Below are 16,943 nucleotides of genomic sequence, written 5' to 3' on the forward strand. Positions count from 1 at the left end.
TCGGGGCGCCTGGGTGGCTCAGTCGTTAAGCATCTGCCTCTGGCTCAGGTCATGATCCCAGGGTCCTGGGATCGAGCCCCACATCGGGCTCCCTGCTCAGCAGGAAAGCCTGCTTCTCCCTCTCCCACTCCCCCTGCTTGTGCTCCCTCTCTTGCTGTGTCTCTCTGTCAAATAAATAAATAAAATCTTAAAAAAAAAAAAATTTGATATTCCCATCTCACTACATTATTGGATTATTTTTTTAAATACTAGTAATACTATTTTAATATTGATAACAATAACAACGGACACCTCTCGGAGTTACTTAGGATAATGATGAGAGGCTAGGTGGTAACCAACCGCTGCTCCCCACCCGACAATCCCAGGATCAAACTGCCTCAGTGATTCTCAGCCCTCTTTTCCAAACCTTACCGTAGGGGAAGCACTGGCATGCCGAGCAGCAAGAATAAGACAAGATGCATTCTGCAAAGAAAACACAAAACCTTATGCAACAGTTACTCTTCCCTCCTATATATTAACAAAGAGTTATAGTGACTCATCCTCTTTCTCTCCATCTTAGCCTCCAAGGACAGTCTGACATAAAAAAGCTGTCAAAGACCCTGAACAGCTTTGAAGGCATTCCCAGTCTGGAGGCAATAGCAGATTTAACTCTGTGTCTTGCATCCAATAGCTTTAATAGCATTCCCTGAGGAGAGGCTCTTTCCCATCATCTGGGTTTCAGGGCTGGGCTTTGTTAGGCACAGAAAAGGTCAGAAAGGCAGTTGTTAGAGTACCCAGGCCATCCCAATCTAGCTGTCAATAGTTCTGAATGGCTCTTGGAAAAGCAAATGAGGAAACTGATCAACTACTTAACCCTGCTGGTAAGATCTCTCCAGCACCTAGTCTTTTGGCAGCACTTCAACCTCTCCAGTCTAGGAGAGCCCACAGGCAGAGGTAGCCTTTCACCACACTACTTCAAAGGTTCCTGGAAAAAGCACAGAGAAGACAGAATACCTACAATGTAACAACTGAGAGACTACTCAGCAACAGCATTGGGAAACTAGAAAACTGGAAAATTACCTTTCAAGTGCTGAGAGAAAATAATTATTAAGCTAAAGTTGTATAACCAGGTGAGGAAAAAGTCTTCACAAAAGGGGTGAAATAAAGACATTTCAGATAAACAAAAGCTGAGTTTATCACCGACACAACTGTACTAAAGGAATTTTTAAAGATATACTTCAGAACTATAAAGACGGGTCTGAGATTCAAGGCTATTCTTCACTACAAAGATGAATAGTGTAGCTAGCCTATATTTTCTATGTTTAGAGAGAGGTTTTTTTCCCCCAAAAGAAAAGCTACTTTCTATGAAAAGACTGCTGAGTTGCAACAGAAAGTTCAACACTTCCTTTGAATAAGACAACCAACTATACTACTAACCAGCTATAAAGTCTGACAAGCTTAACTTTTCTGCACAAGATTATTTTGAAGATAAAATGAGATAGTCAAAGTAAGCCTCATTTTTCTCATCTATAAAACTGGTGTTAAATACCCACCACATATCTCACAGGTTGTCTTGTGATAAATTACAATGATGTGAAAGCACTTTGCAAACTAAAAAGATTACATATACACACAAACTAATCCAGGAGCAACACCAAACCTTTCCTCTTTTTGCCAAAAGGCCAGATACACCTTTTCTTGTAACTACTGCATTGCTGTCTGATTGCACTGAAAATCATTTGAAGCAATAGTACTGTATAAATTCCAAAACACTACATGCCTAAGGTGAGAGTTCAGTAAGGCTGGAGATGTTTTAGAATTTAGTACTCCTTCTGTTGGGGCATCAGGGAGAACTGAAAAGGGAAGAGAGCCTTCAGAAAAGGTTTTTTTGTTGGTTGTTTTTTAGAGAAGGGGGGAGGGGCAATGGGAGAGGGAGAGAGAATCTTAAGGAGGTTCTGCGCCAACCACAGAGCCAACTGGGGCTTGATCCCATGACCCTGAGATCATGACCTGATCCAAAATTAAGAGTGTGGAGACTGCTTGAGATTCTGTCTCTCCCTCTGCCCCCTCCCATCTCCCATGTGCATGCACATACACTCTCTCTAAAATAAATAAAATCTCGGGGAGCCTGGGTGGCTCAGTTGTTAAGCATCTGCCTTCGGCTCAGGTCATGATCCCGGGGTCCTGGGATCGAGCCCCACACAGGGAGCCTGCTTCTCCCTCTCCCACTCTCCCTGCTTGTGTTCACTCTCTTGCTGTGTCTCTCTGTGTCAAATAAATAAATAAAATCTTAAAAATAAAATAAAATCTTTAAAAACTAAAAAGATTTAAAAAATTAAAAAAAAAAATCAATTCAAAGCTAAATTCAGAGAGTACAAGGTAAGCTACTATGTCCCTAAAACAAAGGGGTACTGACTCAGCTTGTTAACCAGGACTGTCTTTAACTCCTTTCACTAACTTTCTAAAGAGTCTCTTCTGGCTCACTGAGGAACATTTGGGCAAAAGTAGGTAGCACAAACAGGCCTTTAGTCTCTTCACCAAATGGGAACTTGACCTAGCACCTAAGAAATAATTTTACCTTTTCTTACTAGTCACCAAAAAGTGAACAAGAGAAAACAAGAGAATAAGCTCTGTTCCATGCTCCATGGTCCCACCGATCCCCTGTTATAGAAGGGCCACCTCCCGGAGACTACATCAGCCCTGCAGCAGACCTTTTAATTGTGGGTGGTTGGTGGTTGCGGCAGTTTGGTTTCTAAAAAGGCTACAGGGGAACATATCATCTGAGAGAAGAAAGATGTTAAAAAGATGTTAAAATCTCTCCATAATGATCATTTTTCCACTTTTAAATCATCTTTTAAGATTCTATAATGGCAGGGGCACCCTGCTGGCTTAGTCAGAAGAGCATGCGACTCTTGATCTTGGGGTTGTGAGTTCAAGCCCCACGTTGGGTGTAGAGATTACTTAAATAAAATCTTTTTTTTTTTCAAGATTTTATTTATTTATTTGACACAGAGAGACACAGGAAGAGAGGGAACACAAGCAAGGGGAGTGGGAGAGGGACAAGCAGACTCCCCGCTGAGCGCAGAGCCCGATGCAGGGCTCAATCCCAGGACCCTGGGATCATGACCTGAGCCAAAGGCAGACGCTTAACCACTGAGCCACCCAGGCGCCCCCAAAATAAAATCTTTTAAAAAAAAAAGTTTCTACAATGGCTGGCTGTAGTTTAAGGTTAAATCTTACGGGAAAAAAAAAAATCTATCCAAGCTCAACAAAGAGTGAGTGTCCAGATCTTAATTAAGATGAAAATGGAGGGGCGCCTGAGTGGCTCAGTCGTTAAGTGTCTGACTTCAGCTCAGGTCATGATCTCAGGGTCCTGGCATTGAGCCCCACATTGGGCTCTGCACTCAGCGGGGAGTCTGCTTGTCCCTCTCTCTCTGCCCCTCCCCCCTGCTCATGCTCTCTCTCTCTCTCAAATAAAATCTTAAAAAAAATTAAAAAAAAGATGAAAATGGAATTCCCTCAGGTTGGAGGCCTTTCTTCCACAAATATGAACATAAAACAAAAAAAAAAATAGCCTCTTTCCTCGTTGTGAGAGGGAACTGCTAGAATTAATGAGCTGCCCTCTTCTTTTACTTCAAGATAAAACAAAAAACAACAAAAAAGAGGAAATCAGAAAGAAAAGGATGGCAGAACAGCTAATGGGGATGTGAGAATGAGACATCACTTAGAGGAATCAGATAGGTCATAACTGCTGTTTTGTTATAGTCATTTCTCAGATCTATTTATATGACTACTACTTGAAGAGCACGCATAGGAAGAGAAACTTAGAACTAAACTATCACCCCACTTCCGACATCAGCGAAGTCTTCATTACCTTCGTACTGAGCGTCTTTGCCATTTCATGTGAGGAGCCTCAGGAGTAACTCAGAGGGCTGATCTCAACTGTCCCTGATCTCCATCAGCAACACTTCTTAGCCAGATCTCCAATTTGCAAAGCAACACTAGTCTGTGGATAGTGTGGCTAAGTAGCTATATGATAAAGCTAGTATATTTTGTTTCTACTGCCCTTGTTGGCCACTTATCACCTGTGTGATTCCAGCCAAGTCATTTATTTTATTTATTTTTTTTATTAAAAATTTTTTTTTTTATTTATTCGAGACAGAGAGAGAGAGGGCGCACAGGAGCAATGGGGGAGAGGCAGAGGAAGAGGGAGAAGCAGACTCCCCGCTGAGCAGGGAGCCCGACGCTGGGCTCGATCCCAGGACCTGGAGATCATGACCTGAGCTGAAGGCAGACGCTTAACCATCTGAGCCACCCAGGCGCCCCTCCAGCCAAGTCATTTAATGTTTCTATGCCTCGAAAATGGGAACAATAGTACCTATTTCAAAGGATTGCTGTAAGGATTAATTAAGTCAACACTTTCAAAGCACTTAAAATGACATCTGGCCTAAAGCAAATACTTTGCATTTGTTATATAATAAATATATAAAATTAAACAGTATAGCCATTTCTCATACCCTTCAGCATCAGGATCAGTCATATTTTTGGCTAACCCTGAAGCTTAAAAGATGACTGAAGAAATCAGAAGGATTTTATTTATCTTTTAAAGATTTTTTTTCTTTTTATTTGACAGAGACAGACACAGAGAGAGAGGGAACACAAGCGGGGGGAGCGGGAGAGGGAGAAGCAGGCTTCCCGCGGAGATGGGAGCCCGATGCGGGGCTCGATCCCAGGACCCTGGGATCATGACCTGAGCCGAAGGCACACACTTAACCACTGAGCCACCCAGGCGCCCCATCAGAAGGATTTTAAAGGCAGCAATTCATTGATATAACCACTCGAAAGAGTAGAATAGGAAAAATTCAAGTTAGAACAATTTTACCTAATGATGTAGAAGACAGAGCACATAACTTGGAATTTGGAAAGGAAATCTGGGTTCTAGCCCCAGCTCCATTACTTAATAACAGACATCCAAAGCAAAACAACTACCTACAGCTGAACTCTTGAACAATACAGGAATTAGGGATGCAGGAACCACCCCCCATGCAGTCAAAAATCTGGATATAACTCTTGACTCTCCCAAAACTTAACTACTAATAGCCTATTGTTGACCAGAAGCTTTACTGCTAACATTAAGTCTATTCATTCCTATCTTCTATGCCATATATATTACATACTGTATTCTTACAAAAAAGCTAGAGAAAATGTTACTAAGAAAATCCTAAGGAAAAGAAAATATATTTGCAGTACTGTACCATAAAAAACTCACATATAAGTGGACCAGCACAGTTCAAACTATGTTGCTCAAGGGTCAACTGTATTGTTTCCCTTTCCTTCTCCATGTTTAGGATAACACTCAAGCTACTTAGCTCAAAGTCTGATAACTCTAATAAGGACATATGTAAAGGTATTCAAAAGCCTTGCTATTTAAAATATAACTGCCTAGCCAGCAGCATTTGCATTACTTGGAGCTTGTCAGAAATGCAGAATCCTGGGCCTCACCTCAGACCTACTGCATTCAGATCTGCAGTTTAACAAGCTCACTAGATGATCCATGTGAACAATAAAGTTTGAGACACATACATGGTCTAAAGTGTTAGGGGAACAGAAGGATAGAATGTAGACCCTGGGATGTACAATTATTAAGGATCAAGTCTTAAGTCCAGGTTCTGCCACTATCTTGCTATGTTACCTTGGCTATATGACCTAACTTCTAAGTCTCAGGTTTCATCTCTCTCAATTGATAATAATAAAGCCAACTTTGGGGTAGACAAGTAGACTGTACAAAATATCTGCATGAAAGCACCTAGAACAGTGCCTTCTACATAAGTGAGTTCAATAAATATGTGTTTCTTAGAAAGTGTTGGCCTATTACCTACCATGTCAAGTGTCACTGCTCTCTCCTAGAGTTGGATTCCAGGAAAGAGGCAGTCAAGCCTGAGGAAGGGGTGAACGGATAATTCCCTCTACTGGTAGAACAGGAAATAAAGCCCTGATTTCCTTTTTTAGGGCCTTAAGGGCCTCCCGATCAAGAGGGGAGGAGTCTCAAGCAGAGGAAACAAATTTGACTACCCAGCAGAACATATGACTAGAAGGAGATACTGGAGGACTATCATGCCCAAGGCTATACACCTCAGTTCATCTACCTCCTAGCTGCCAAAGAAACCTGCTGAAGAGCTTTGTATAGTGTGTTCAGACTATACTCACTGATGGGACAGGCAGATTACAAACCTCTGAGTCATCCCTGAACTTTCACCCACCAACTCCTCCCCCTAACTCCCGAGGTGTGGCAAGTAAGCTTCTGCCTTCTGGTAGCATGCCCCGTGTAGAGTCACCCCACTGGAACAGTAGCTGTCAGGCGAATCAGGGAGTTACCTCATTCAATAGGTCAGCTCCTTCAAGGGGAGAGATGGAGAGAGCTGCTTCCAAAGACAAGGGCCTGGCTCACGTGTCTGACAGCCCGGGACTCTCTGCAGGGTGGGGGTGGGGGTATTACAATCACTAAGAGGCCTTTTCAAACCTCAAACGCTGCCATCCCTTGCAAGAACTCTCCTAGTGAGTTTGCTATTATTGATGGAAGTGCACTGCAGTTCTCAAATGTGCTAGAATAGAAAAATATAATTAAAAGAACCACTATCTTAAAGGGCCAAGAGAGGAAAAGGACTAATAGTACACGCAGGAAATTCTGCCATGCCAAAGACTTGCCTTGCCTATAATACTTAGGGTATTTTTGGAATAGCGTATTGGCCGAATCACCAAAAATCATCTGAAACTACTCCCTTGTCCCTAAAATTCTACGAACAAAAGAATCCTATGTGAATAAGCACTTAAAAAAGTGGTTCTTTCCCTCTTACTTCTCTTAGCCTATTATCACCATTGATCCATACCTAGGACCTATACTCCAAAGGGGAAAAGACAAATTTTCTTTGATCCTCCATCCCAGGCACATTTAGAACATGTCCTACAACATATCCAAGAGCTCCAACATTAAAAGCCTGAGAGAGATGCTCCTGATTTTAAGAGCCCTCGTCCCTTGTCCTTCATCAAAAAAAGATCAGAGCTTGCCAAGCCAGCAGAACTGGCTTAGCTGATGAAGCAAACATAATGCACTAATAACTGGTAGGAAAAAGCTTGTGTTGCAAAGGCTTCCAATGCAGAAGGAACAACCTGCATTAAGGGAAAAAGAACACGCATAGGACAAAGGCTTCTCTCTCCCCAAAACCAGGTCAGAGAACTAAAGCCTTTTAACATCTGTGTTTCACAATGGTGGTATTGGAAGCCGGCCTGCGCCACTTGGTTAGGCCACTTAATAGCCTAAGCACAGTAATCTTCAGATTTCCTATTTTGACCCTCTCCATACTCATAGGAGTTTCCTTAATAATTCTACCTAATTGTCATTTCCTAACAGACTCTTCTTCCCTAAAGATTCACTCCAAGAAGACCACCAAAGACCTCAGAAAAGAATCAAGAGTCCTAATTTTCCTTTCAATAGAAATCCTTACAGTTCTTTAACAAGTATTTTCTGAACACCTACTTACTCTATGCACACTACGTGTACACTAGTAAATAAAGTATATAGGATGTGCTGTCCTACTAGTTTTTGGGGAACTAGAAACTGCTCTCACTTCCACTAGGAGTACTTACAAGTTTTTTTTTTTAAAGATTTTATTTATTTATTTGACAGGGAGAGACACAGCGAGAGAGGGAACACAAGCAGGGGGAGTGGGAGAGGGAGAAGCAGGCTTCCCGTAGAGCAGGGAGCCCGATGCGGGGCTCGATCCCAGGACCCTGGGATCATGACCTGAGCCGAAGGCAGACGCTTAACGACTGAGCCACCCAGGCGCCCCAGTACTTACAAGTTTTAGTGCCTAACACTTTGGTCCAGAAATTTACAAGAAACTTTTCTTTTCTTTTTTTTTTTTAAAGATTTTATTTATGAGAAAGAGAGAGAGCGCACAAGCGGGGGAGTGGCAGGCAGAGAGAGAAGCAGGCTCTTCGATGAGCAAGGAGCCCGATGTGGGACTTGATCCCAGGACTCTGGGATCATGACCTGAGTCTGACACAAACCGACTGAGCCATCTAGGTGTCCCAAGAAACTTTTTTTTTTTTAAAGATTTTATTTATTTATTTGACAGAGAGAGAGGGAACACAAGCAGGGGGAGTGGAAGAGGGAGAAGCAGGCTTCCTGAGGAGCAGGGAGCCCGATGCGGGGCTCGATCCCAGGACCCTGGGATCATGACCTGAGCCAAAGGCAGACGCTTAACAACTGAGCCACCCAGGTGCCCCCCAAGAAACTTTTCTAAAGACATTTGAAAAAAAGGCCTAGGAAGACAAACCTAGAGAAAATAGCCTAAATGAACTATTGCTTAGAACAGTCACTTGAAGTCCATTTTTAAAATAATCACTAAAAAAAACCCAAATACTCAAAAATTTCATATACACATTCAATAAAGTTGCAAATAAAAAGACCTACATTTGGGGCGCCTGGGTGGCTCAGTTGGTTAAGCGACTGCCTTCGGCTCAGGTCATGGTCCTGGAGTCCCGGGATCGAGTCCCGCATCGGGCTCCCTGCTCGGCAGGAAGTCTGCTTCTCCCTCTGACCCTCCCCCCTCTCATGCTCTCTCTATCTCATTCTCTCTCAAATGAATAAATAAAATCTTAAAAAAAAAAAAAAAAAAGACCTACATTTGGTTTTACTGGCCCAACAGAAAGGGACCACCAGGCATCATCAGTCAACAGAAGTACTTGGAAAAAAAAAAAAGAAAAACAAGTTTCCTGGGGCGCCTGGGTGGCTCAGTTGGTTAAGTGTCTGCCTTCGACTCAGGTCATGGTCCCAGGGTCCTGGGATGGTGTCCCATGTTGGACTCCTTGCTCAGAGGGGAGCTTGCTTCTCTCCTGCCTGCCATTCCCCCTGCTTGTGCTTGCTTTCTCCATCTTTCTGTTTCAAATAAATAAATAAAATCTTAGAAAAACAAAACAAGTTTCCAGATCCCACCCCACCTTTGCTGAATCAGAATCTGAAGATAGGATTCATGAATGTGCAATGTGAACAAGCAACCCACATGATGATGCCCACTGTGAACTTACATTTTTTTATTATTTTTCATTTTTTAATATATATTTTTTAGATTTTTCAATTCATTTGTTTGAGAGAGGGACAGAGAGAGAGAGAGAGCACGAGCAGGATGAAGGGCAGAGGGAGAAGCAGACTCCCCGCTGAGCAGGGAGCCCAACGCAGGGCTCGATTCCGGGATCCTAGTATCATGACCTGAGCCCAAGGGAGACTCTCAACCGACTGAGCCACCCAGGCGCCCCTATTATTTTTCATTTCTTTTTTTTAGGGGTGGACGGGCAGAAGGAGAGAGAGAGAGAGAGAATCTCAACCAGGCTCCATGCCCAGCACTGAGCCCAACTCGGGGCTTGATCTCACAACCCTGAGATCATGACCTGAGCCAAAATCAAGAGTCAGATGCTTAAACAACTGAGCCACCCACGCACCTCAAGAACTTTTAAAATAACATGTTAAAAGAAATACAGGGTGCCTGGGTGGCTCAGTTGGTTAAGCTACTGCCTTCGGCTCAGGTCATGATCCTGGAGTCCCAGGATTGAGTCCCGCCATCGGGCTCCCTGCTCAGCAGGGAGTCGGCTTTTCCCTCTGACCCTCCCCCCTCTCATGTGCTCTCTCTCTCAAATAAATAAATAAAATCTTAAAAAAAAAAAAAAAGAAATACAGGGACCTAGGGGCACCTGGGTGGCTCAGTTGGTTGGGCGCCTGCCTTCAGCTCCGGTCATGATCCTGGAGTCCCTGCTCGGGCCCCACGTTGGGCTCCTTGCTCAGCGGGGAGTCTGCTTCTCCCTCTGCCCCTCACCCTGCTCTCTCTCTCAAATTAATAAATAAAATCTTAAAAAGAAAGAAAGAAAGACAGACAGGGACCTAAAGAATCTGGGCAGTTCAGGAGCACTGGCTCAATCGAGGGCGGGCGACTCTTGATCTTGGGGTCATGAGTTCGAGCCCCACGTTGAGTGCAGAGATAGCTTAAAAACAAAATCTTAAAAAAAAAAAAAAAGTGGGACGCCTAGGTGGCTCAGTCGGTTAAGCGTCTGCCTTCGGCTCGGGTCATGATCCCAGAGTCCTGGGATCGAGTCCCACTTCGGGCTCCCTGCTCAGCAGGGACTCTGCTTCCCCCTCTCCCTCTGCCTGCTGCTCCCCCCTGCTTGTGCTCTCTGACAAATAAATAAAGTCTTAAAAAAAAAAAAAGGAATTTGGGCAGTTGAGGGAAAAACTGAAAGTCAAATACTCAGAAAGACCTATTGCTAGCTTTGCTACACTACTGTTTTAAATTTCATACCCTACTCAGCTCTATCACCTAAAGCACTGAAACAGGGCAAAAAATATTACGGTGTAGCTTTAGAGAGATCCACCACATCTGTCTTCCTGCCTTCTGCCCACTTGGATTCTAAGAAAGAGGAATACCAGCCTTCCCTTCTAATGATCCGCTTTAGCACTGCTCACCTCACTGCTTCCTCACACCCATGCATTCATCTGTTACCAATTTAAAGGCCACTAGGAAGGACAAATGCAGTCATCCCACTATTAGCACATGAGGAGGCTTTGCTTTCCATTTTTCATCTTTAGCCCATCTAGTAAGCATCGAGGAACTGACATCACTTTGGGTAGGCTGATAATCAAAGTGAAGGCACATAGATTTGGGCGCTTGCCTTTAAAAGTTCTAGGCTGTAGGGCGCCTGGGTGGCTCAGTTAGTTAAGCGACTGCCTTCGGCTCAGGTCATGATCCTGGAGTCCCAGGATCGAGTCCCACATCGGGCTCCCTGCTCAGCAGGGAGTCTGCTTCTCCCTCTGACCCTCCCCCCTCTTGTGCTCTCTCTCTCAAATAAATAAATAAAATCTTAAAAAAAAAAAAAGTTCTAGGCTGTAAAGGGTGCCTGGCTGGCTAAGTTGGAAGAGCATGTGACTCTTGATCTTGGAGTCGTGGGTTCAAGCCCTATGTTGGGTGTAGAGATTATCTGAATAAATAAACTTAAAAAAATGTTTAAAAAAATAAAAATAAAAGTTCTGGGCTGTAGGCCTAAGTAACACTTCACAGAAAAAACTGACTTAGTTTTGTTGAACCCAATTTCAGACTAGGATTTATAAAGATGTTCAGTGGTGTAGGTCTACTGTAAAGGAATTATGGGTATTCATTTAAATGTCCTGAAAGGTCTAGAAATAACATAAAAAACCACTTTTGGCTTGATTTTCTCAAAGTCATTGAACATCCTAGCTTGGAAGAGCAACTCTCAATGGTACATGAAGTAACCAGGATTTGTTAAGTCACACTGGTGTTAATAGTCCAGAAGTGAATTGGTGGCCATACCCTAACTTCCAACCCAAATCCAGACCCAGATCACAAGTGAAAAGATAATACATCACAAAGCTAAGGCACCCACAGCTGATACTAAGGCCACTGCTTAGTGTTAAGTTCATCAGGGTAAACAAGAAGTCAAATAATGTGGAGGCTCTGAATTCATCGCTCTCCAACTCAGGTGTTCATTAAATTACCTAAAAGTGGGTAAGGTGGAACAATACAACAATGACTGGCATTTGTGTCACCTAGCAAGGTTTAAAAAAAAATCTCTTCTGAGAAAAGTGAAACTACATCTGACCTTGAGAATCAAAGTGGTAGGGGTCAGTTTTCCCAGATCAGAAAACTATTTTTGCCTTTTAAAGCCTACCTTAATAGCAAAAGTAAAACTGAGTACCAGTTAAGCTGCAGGCTAATCTGGAAAACTTAGGCAGGTGTTAGCAATGCGGACAAACTGAGCAGGCTTCCTGATATCCTGGTCATTCTACTTAGATCTCAGAAAATTTCCACTCCTGCGTTTCTTGGGCTTTGCTAGTTTTAAGGGTCAAAAGCCTTCAAATCACTTCCAAGTTACAGGTTTCTGGGATCCTCAGTTTCATTCCTGACAGTAAAGTAAAGAAAACAATAATGATTCTACAATTATGAGGTGCTGTCATCCCAAAAGCTTTCTGGGCTTCCCCAGAGGCTTGAAAGACAAAATAAATTTAAAAGGTAAATTCTAAAAGATTTTTCAAATTCACTGAGGGTTAGATTATCTATCTGGTCCGGGTTAGGAGCTCTGGAATGAGCTAATTATAGTGTCCTGTCCCCTATTCTGCCAAAACACTATCTAGAACTTGCTTCATTTCCCAAGAGACTTCCTTACCCTGTTCCCTGGCAGCAGAAGAAACAACAGTCACGTAAGACAAGTGCCTCCCAAATGATCAGCCTCCACCTTGCTGCTGGGCACCTGGAAGAACCCCAGTGTAAATTCTACAGGCTTCACCTTATCTGCCAATCATGCAAGATAACACAGCAAAACCATTCTAAGATTTTCCTTTCCTTCAGGTGCCAGCAGCTTTAATCTGCCGAAGAGAAAGTATAAATTCTTTGCAGAAGTCAAGGTCACTTGTGGGACTGTCCCTGCCTGGATTAGAGGACTGGGACTCCCCACTCAACACAGCAGTTTCTCTATTTAAAGAGCTAAGTTACCCAGAGACAAATGTCCTGGCAATTTTAAATTGAAGGCACCATTACTGCAACAAGATTCCTATGATCCAAAGGCAACAAAATTCAAGTAAATTAGGGCCTCAAAGAATGAGAGCACTTTCTCCTGGGTAGACTTAAGAGCAGTAGCTAAACCTGAGTGAGCAAGTACTAGGGTTGGTCATGTGACTTTGGCAATACTATATCCTGCCCGGTATCTTCACTTAATTGGCCTGCAGTTTGGAAGAACAACCTTTCTGGTTCTTTCTCCAACCATATGTGATAATCATGCAGAAGGTTTTACAGAAGGGCTCCACCCCACCCAAGCTCCTCCTATATGAAGAGTAAGTGCAAGAGTCCCAAGGACAAAGAGGATCTGAGTCCCACTCCACTAGCAGGAACTGCTAAAGCTCGGTCACTAAAAGCTTCAAAAATTGGGTTGGTGAAATGGAAAAGGCAATTTAGGAACCAACAAGGCCTTCCCTACAAAGCAGAAGCCGAAATTAGCCACCGCTCCAGCTCTGGCCCTGGGACAGTGAGCACATCTATTCACCCCTGCCACTTCTCCTACCCCCGCACCCCCTCCTCCAAACAGGCCTCTTCCCTAACTCCAATGTAACACAACACCTATGTTCTCCACTGGCAGCTCCTTCTTTTTCCAGGGTTCTTCCACCCTAGACATGCGGGTGACAGTAGGGTCCGAGTTCTCCACCCGCCCAAGACCGCATGCCGCGGGCGGGCAGCGCTCTCTTCACCCCCAGGGGCAGAAGGCCAGCGTAGCACATGGTCCTGAAGAGTCCCACAGAGAGCTGGCGGCCAGCCAAGCGCAGGGCCCCTTTAAGGCTCACGGGGGTGCGTATGGGTAGGGGAGGGAGACCCTGGCGCTGGACGGCCTGCAGTCGCCTCGGCCCCACCCTGGGGCCGCGCGCTCCCTCCCATAGTTGCTCACCTTGGCTCCGAAGAGCCGGGCGGCCGCAGTGAGTAAAGCCATGACGGGCGAACTCGGGGATCTGGTGGGGAGGGAAGGAGGGGAGAGAGCTGCGGCAGGAACGAGAGCCGCCGCTGCACCAAAGGCCGCGCCGACGGGTGGACAAGGTTGAAAGGAGGTGGCTGAGGGAAAGGGTAGACAAACCGGCGGCGGCGCCCAGCCCGGGGTCCTCAGTGAGGCCCCACCCACTGCCCGAACTCGTTCCCGCCCCTCTCAGGGGACTCGCCTCGGGCTCGGCCATTGGTCCGGTGTATGTGGGGGCGGGACCTGAGCCGTTGACAGCAGTTGTGGAGGGCAGGATTGGATCGCCTGGGTTAGGCTAATTAAGGATGGGCGGGTGGGGGGGACGTGTAGGTGACTAAATATGTGCCTGATAACTCAGTTAACTTCCTTCTTAGGCTTCCCTTCTCTCCCTTAACACATTTGGGGTTTGTTCTGCGGGGAATATGAGAGAAAAAGGTCCCAAGGACTCCGACCTTAGAAGATCCTCGGAAGCCAATCCTTTAAGATACTATCACGGCTACTGATCTTTGCCAGCTCCTCCTACCCTGTTGGCACAATTTCGGGATGAATGTCTTTGGTCAATGACTTAATGGCCATAGAGGTGACGTCATGTGTATGATGCCAGAGTTGGCTGTCTGGTGATCAGTTGAGGTCAGCAGAGGCCATGGTATTATAGATACGAAGAGACCCCAATATGTGGAGATGGAAAGCAAAGGCAGGAGCCTGAATATCCAGTGCTCTTTATGGGCTGTCAGTTCGGCATCCAGTGTCCGGAAATCTAAGTCTTACAAATGCCCCCTTAATATGAAGGCTTCCCAAGGACGCCTGGCTGGCTCAGTTGGTGGAGCATGCCACTCTTGATATCGGGGTTGTAGGTTGGAGCCCCACCTTGGGTGTAGAGATTACTTAAAGAAAATCATAAAAAACAAAACAAAACAAAATGAAGGCTTCCAGCACAGGCCAGAACCTTTGGGTCCTGGGCATTAGTCTCACTGCCACTCCAGTCACATAACCCCAAGCAGCCACCCCACCCCACATCTAGCCATAAGATCAAAAGCTGCAGACTAGCCCCACATCCAAAATCAGGCATTAAGCATCCTCCCTTTTTGTCACATCACTCCCATCATTCCCATAGGGCTTCTGAACCCCTTCTCCTACTTGGCTGTCTTCTGTACACTTTTATCCTATGCTTCCCAGAGACCACTAAATGAACCACGGTACTAAAGTGATCTTCCATATCACTCTTGACTAACTCCTCTAGGTAGACGAGACCTCAGGACCTTTCTACCTCCTAAGAATATCATTGTCATTGACCTAGGGGCAGAGGAGAACTGACCCAAGGACCAGGGCACCTTATCTATAAACCCCAAGCCCCAAATGAACAGTCCTTTTATCCCTTCACATAGCAGTAACAAGATTCAGAAGTCTCAGTACCATTTAAACCAAGTTTAGATAGACCTACTTTATAAAGAAACTACTTTATAGCTTGGAGTTGGGGAAAGAGAAGGAAAACCACCATTTTCTCTTCCCAGGTTACCTTGTACCTAGCTTCACACCTACCAACCAATACTCCTTTGGCTTGGGGATCAGATAGATAGGTCTTAGGAAAGAACTTCCAAAAGAGAAGCCAAGCAGAGCCCCAAAGGAACATTGACCTCAACTACCTTCTCAGTGACTTCAAAGCTCCACTGATCAATATTTGCTCCCAATTTAGCATCTCACAGAGGATTTCCTCCTAACCCTAGAATAGTCTGACCTGGTTTCTGCTCTCTGGTTAATTATCCACAGAGACTAACCAGCTGACCAGAGGCTTGAACTCCAGTGCCCCCAAAAGACAGGAGGCATTCTCAGGGTGAGGCTACCAAAGGGATAATAATAATAATAATTATTATTATATTTATTATTATTAGAGATTTTATTTTTAAGTAATCTCTACACCCAATGTGGGACTTGAACTCACAACCATGAGATCAAGAGTTGTATGTTTTACCTAGTGAACCAGCCAGGCATCCCACAAAGAAAGAATCATTGAGCAGCCATAAAGGTAACTTACTTTGGAGCTCTAATGATTGGAGGGAGGGTGGGAAACAGCAGTGCTCTAAGCCTCTTGACACCATGTCCTGGAGCCTAGTGTTATGAAGGCTTTAAGGGCTTGTTTTGAGGTTGTTTAGTCCTGACACCCACTACTATAAAGCCAGTGGGAAAGCCCAGGGATCAGAAGGACTAAATGTTACCTCCCAGAAGCTTAGAATCTCTTTCTAAATGTGAATGGGACTTGGGGAGGAGAGAAGAAAGTTAAGGGAGTATTGGCACAAATAAAGCAGCCAAATGAGCTTTAGGTCCAAATACACCTAAGTGCCTGAGAGGGGGGAGTGGAGAGAAGGCTGACAATTGAGGTCATCTTGACCTTGGAAGGACCTCTTTTAAAAAAATGGACAGAGGCAATGGTGCCCCCTGGTGGCTAAGAGTAAGTGGGAAAATGCGGTCTAAACTTCAACTGCCAACTTCAGTAAATCAAACTCCTGTATTTACTGGGTAATAGCTAAAATTTATTGAATACTTACAATTTCCAGGTATTATCTAAATGTGGTTCACGCATTATCTTACTTGATCCTCAACAACTCTAAGGGATGTAGATAATAGGATCTCTACAGAGCAGGAAAGCAAGGTTTAGATAAAAGTATCCTGCTGAGAGGATCATGGTTCGTAATTGGCCAGAAGCTGTATCTTAACTACTAAACTGTATTGTTTATATGGTGATGACTGTGAATTATCAGCTGCAACTCTGAGTCATTGTTTTTTTTTTTTAAAGATTTTATTTATTTATTTGAGAGAGAATGAGAGAGAGAGAGCAAGAGAGGGGAAGGGTCAGAGGGAGAAGCAGACTCCCCGCTGAGCAGGGAGCCCGATGCGGGACTCAATCCCGGGACTCCAGGATCGTGACCTGAGCCGAAGGCAGTTGGTTAACCAACTGAGCCACCCAGGCACCCTCTGAGTCATTGTTAACTGTCTCCCGGGCACGCCAGCTCAGTGTGTTCTATATTTTAAAATATTTTATAAAATAAGGAACTTACTTATAAAATAAGGAACTTATTCTTACTCATCTGTAAAACCTTTGTACATCCATACCGGAAATACATGATAAATCGTGACCCTCCCAGAGTACATAAAGGTATTTAGCACCTAAAGTGACCAGGGGGTAGAATGGGTTTCTTATTACAATGAATAACCAGTCTGGAAGAAATAGCTGAAAGGAGGATATGATACCTTTTCACTATTATTAGAGTCAGAGGGCATGTGTTCAAACTTGGAGGTAGTTTTCAAACAAAAGTACTAGTGTAAACAGCCACTGGGGACTACATGGAGACTCCACTAGAGGGAACAGGATGTAGCAGAAAGACCACTGGCCTAGGGATAAGACGATC

At 44.4% G+C, this 16,943-nt stretch overlaps 1 protein-coding gene across 2 annotated transcripts in view; it reads right to left on the reverse strand.

Moving 5' to 3' along the window:
* The window catches only part of CS (citrate synthase), a 26,651-nt gene extending 12,953 nt beyond the window's left edge, over positions 1-13,698 (reverse strand). Inside the window, exons 1-3 of one of the 2 annotated variants that reach the window (XM_078076128.1) lie at positions 13,477-13,698; positions 6,355-6,449; positions 412-462 (exon numbers count right to left, since the gene is read on the reverse strand). Coding sequence is in view for 1 of the 2 variants with exons in the window: in XM_078076126.1 (XP_077932252.1) it covers positions 412-462; positions 13,477-13,518 (93 nt within the window). In the remaining variant the exon portion in view is untranslated. The remainder of the gene's footprint in view (positions 1-411; positions 463-6,354; positions 6,450-13,476) is intronic. The other variant, XM_078076126.1, reaches the window with a different exon arrangement.
* Positions 13,699-16,943: the final 3,245 nt, after the last annotated feature.

This window comes from Halichoerus grypus, chromosome 6 (assembly GCF_964656455.1).
Source record: "Halichoerus grypus chromosome 6, mHalGry1.hap1.1, whole genome shotgun sequence".
Taxonomy (NCBI): Eukaryota; Metazoa; Chordata; class Mammalia; order Carnivora; family Phocidae; genus Halichoerus; species Halichoerus grypus.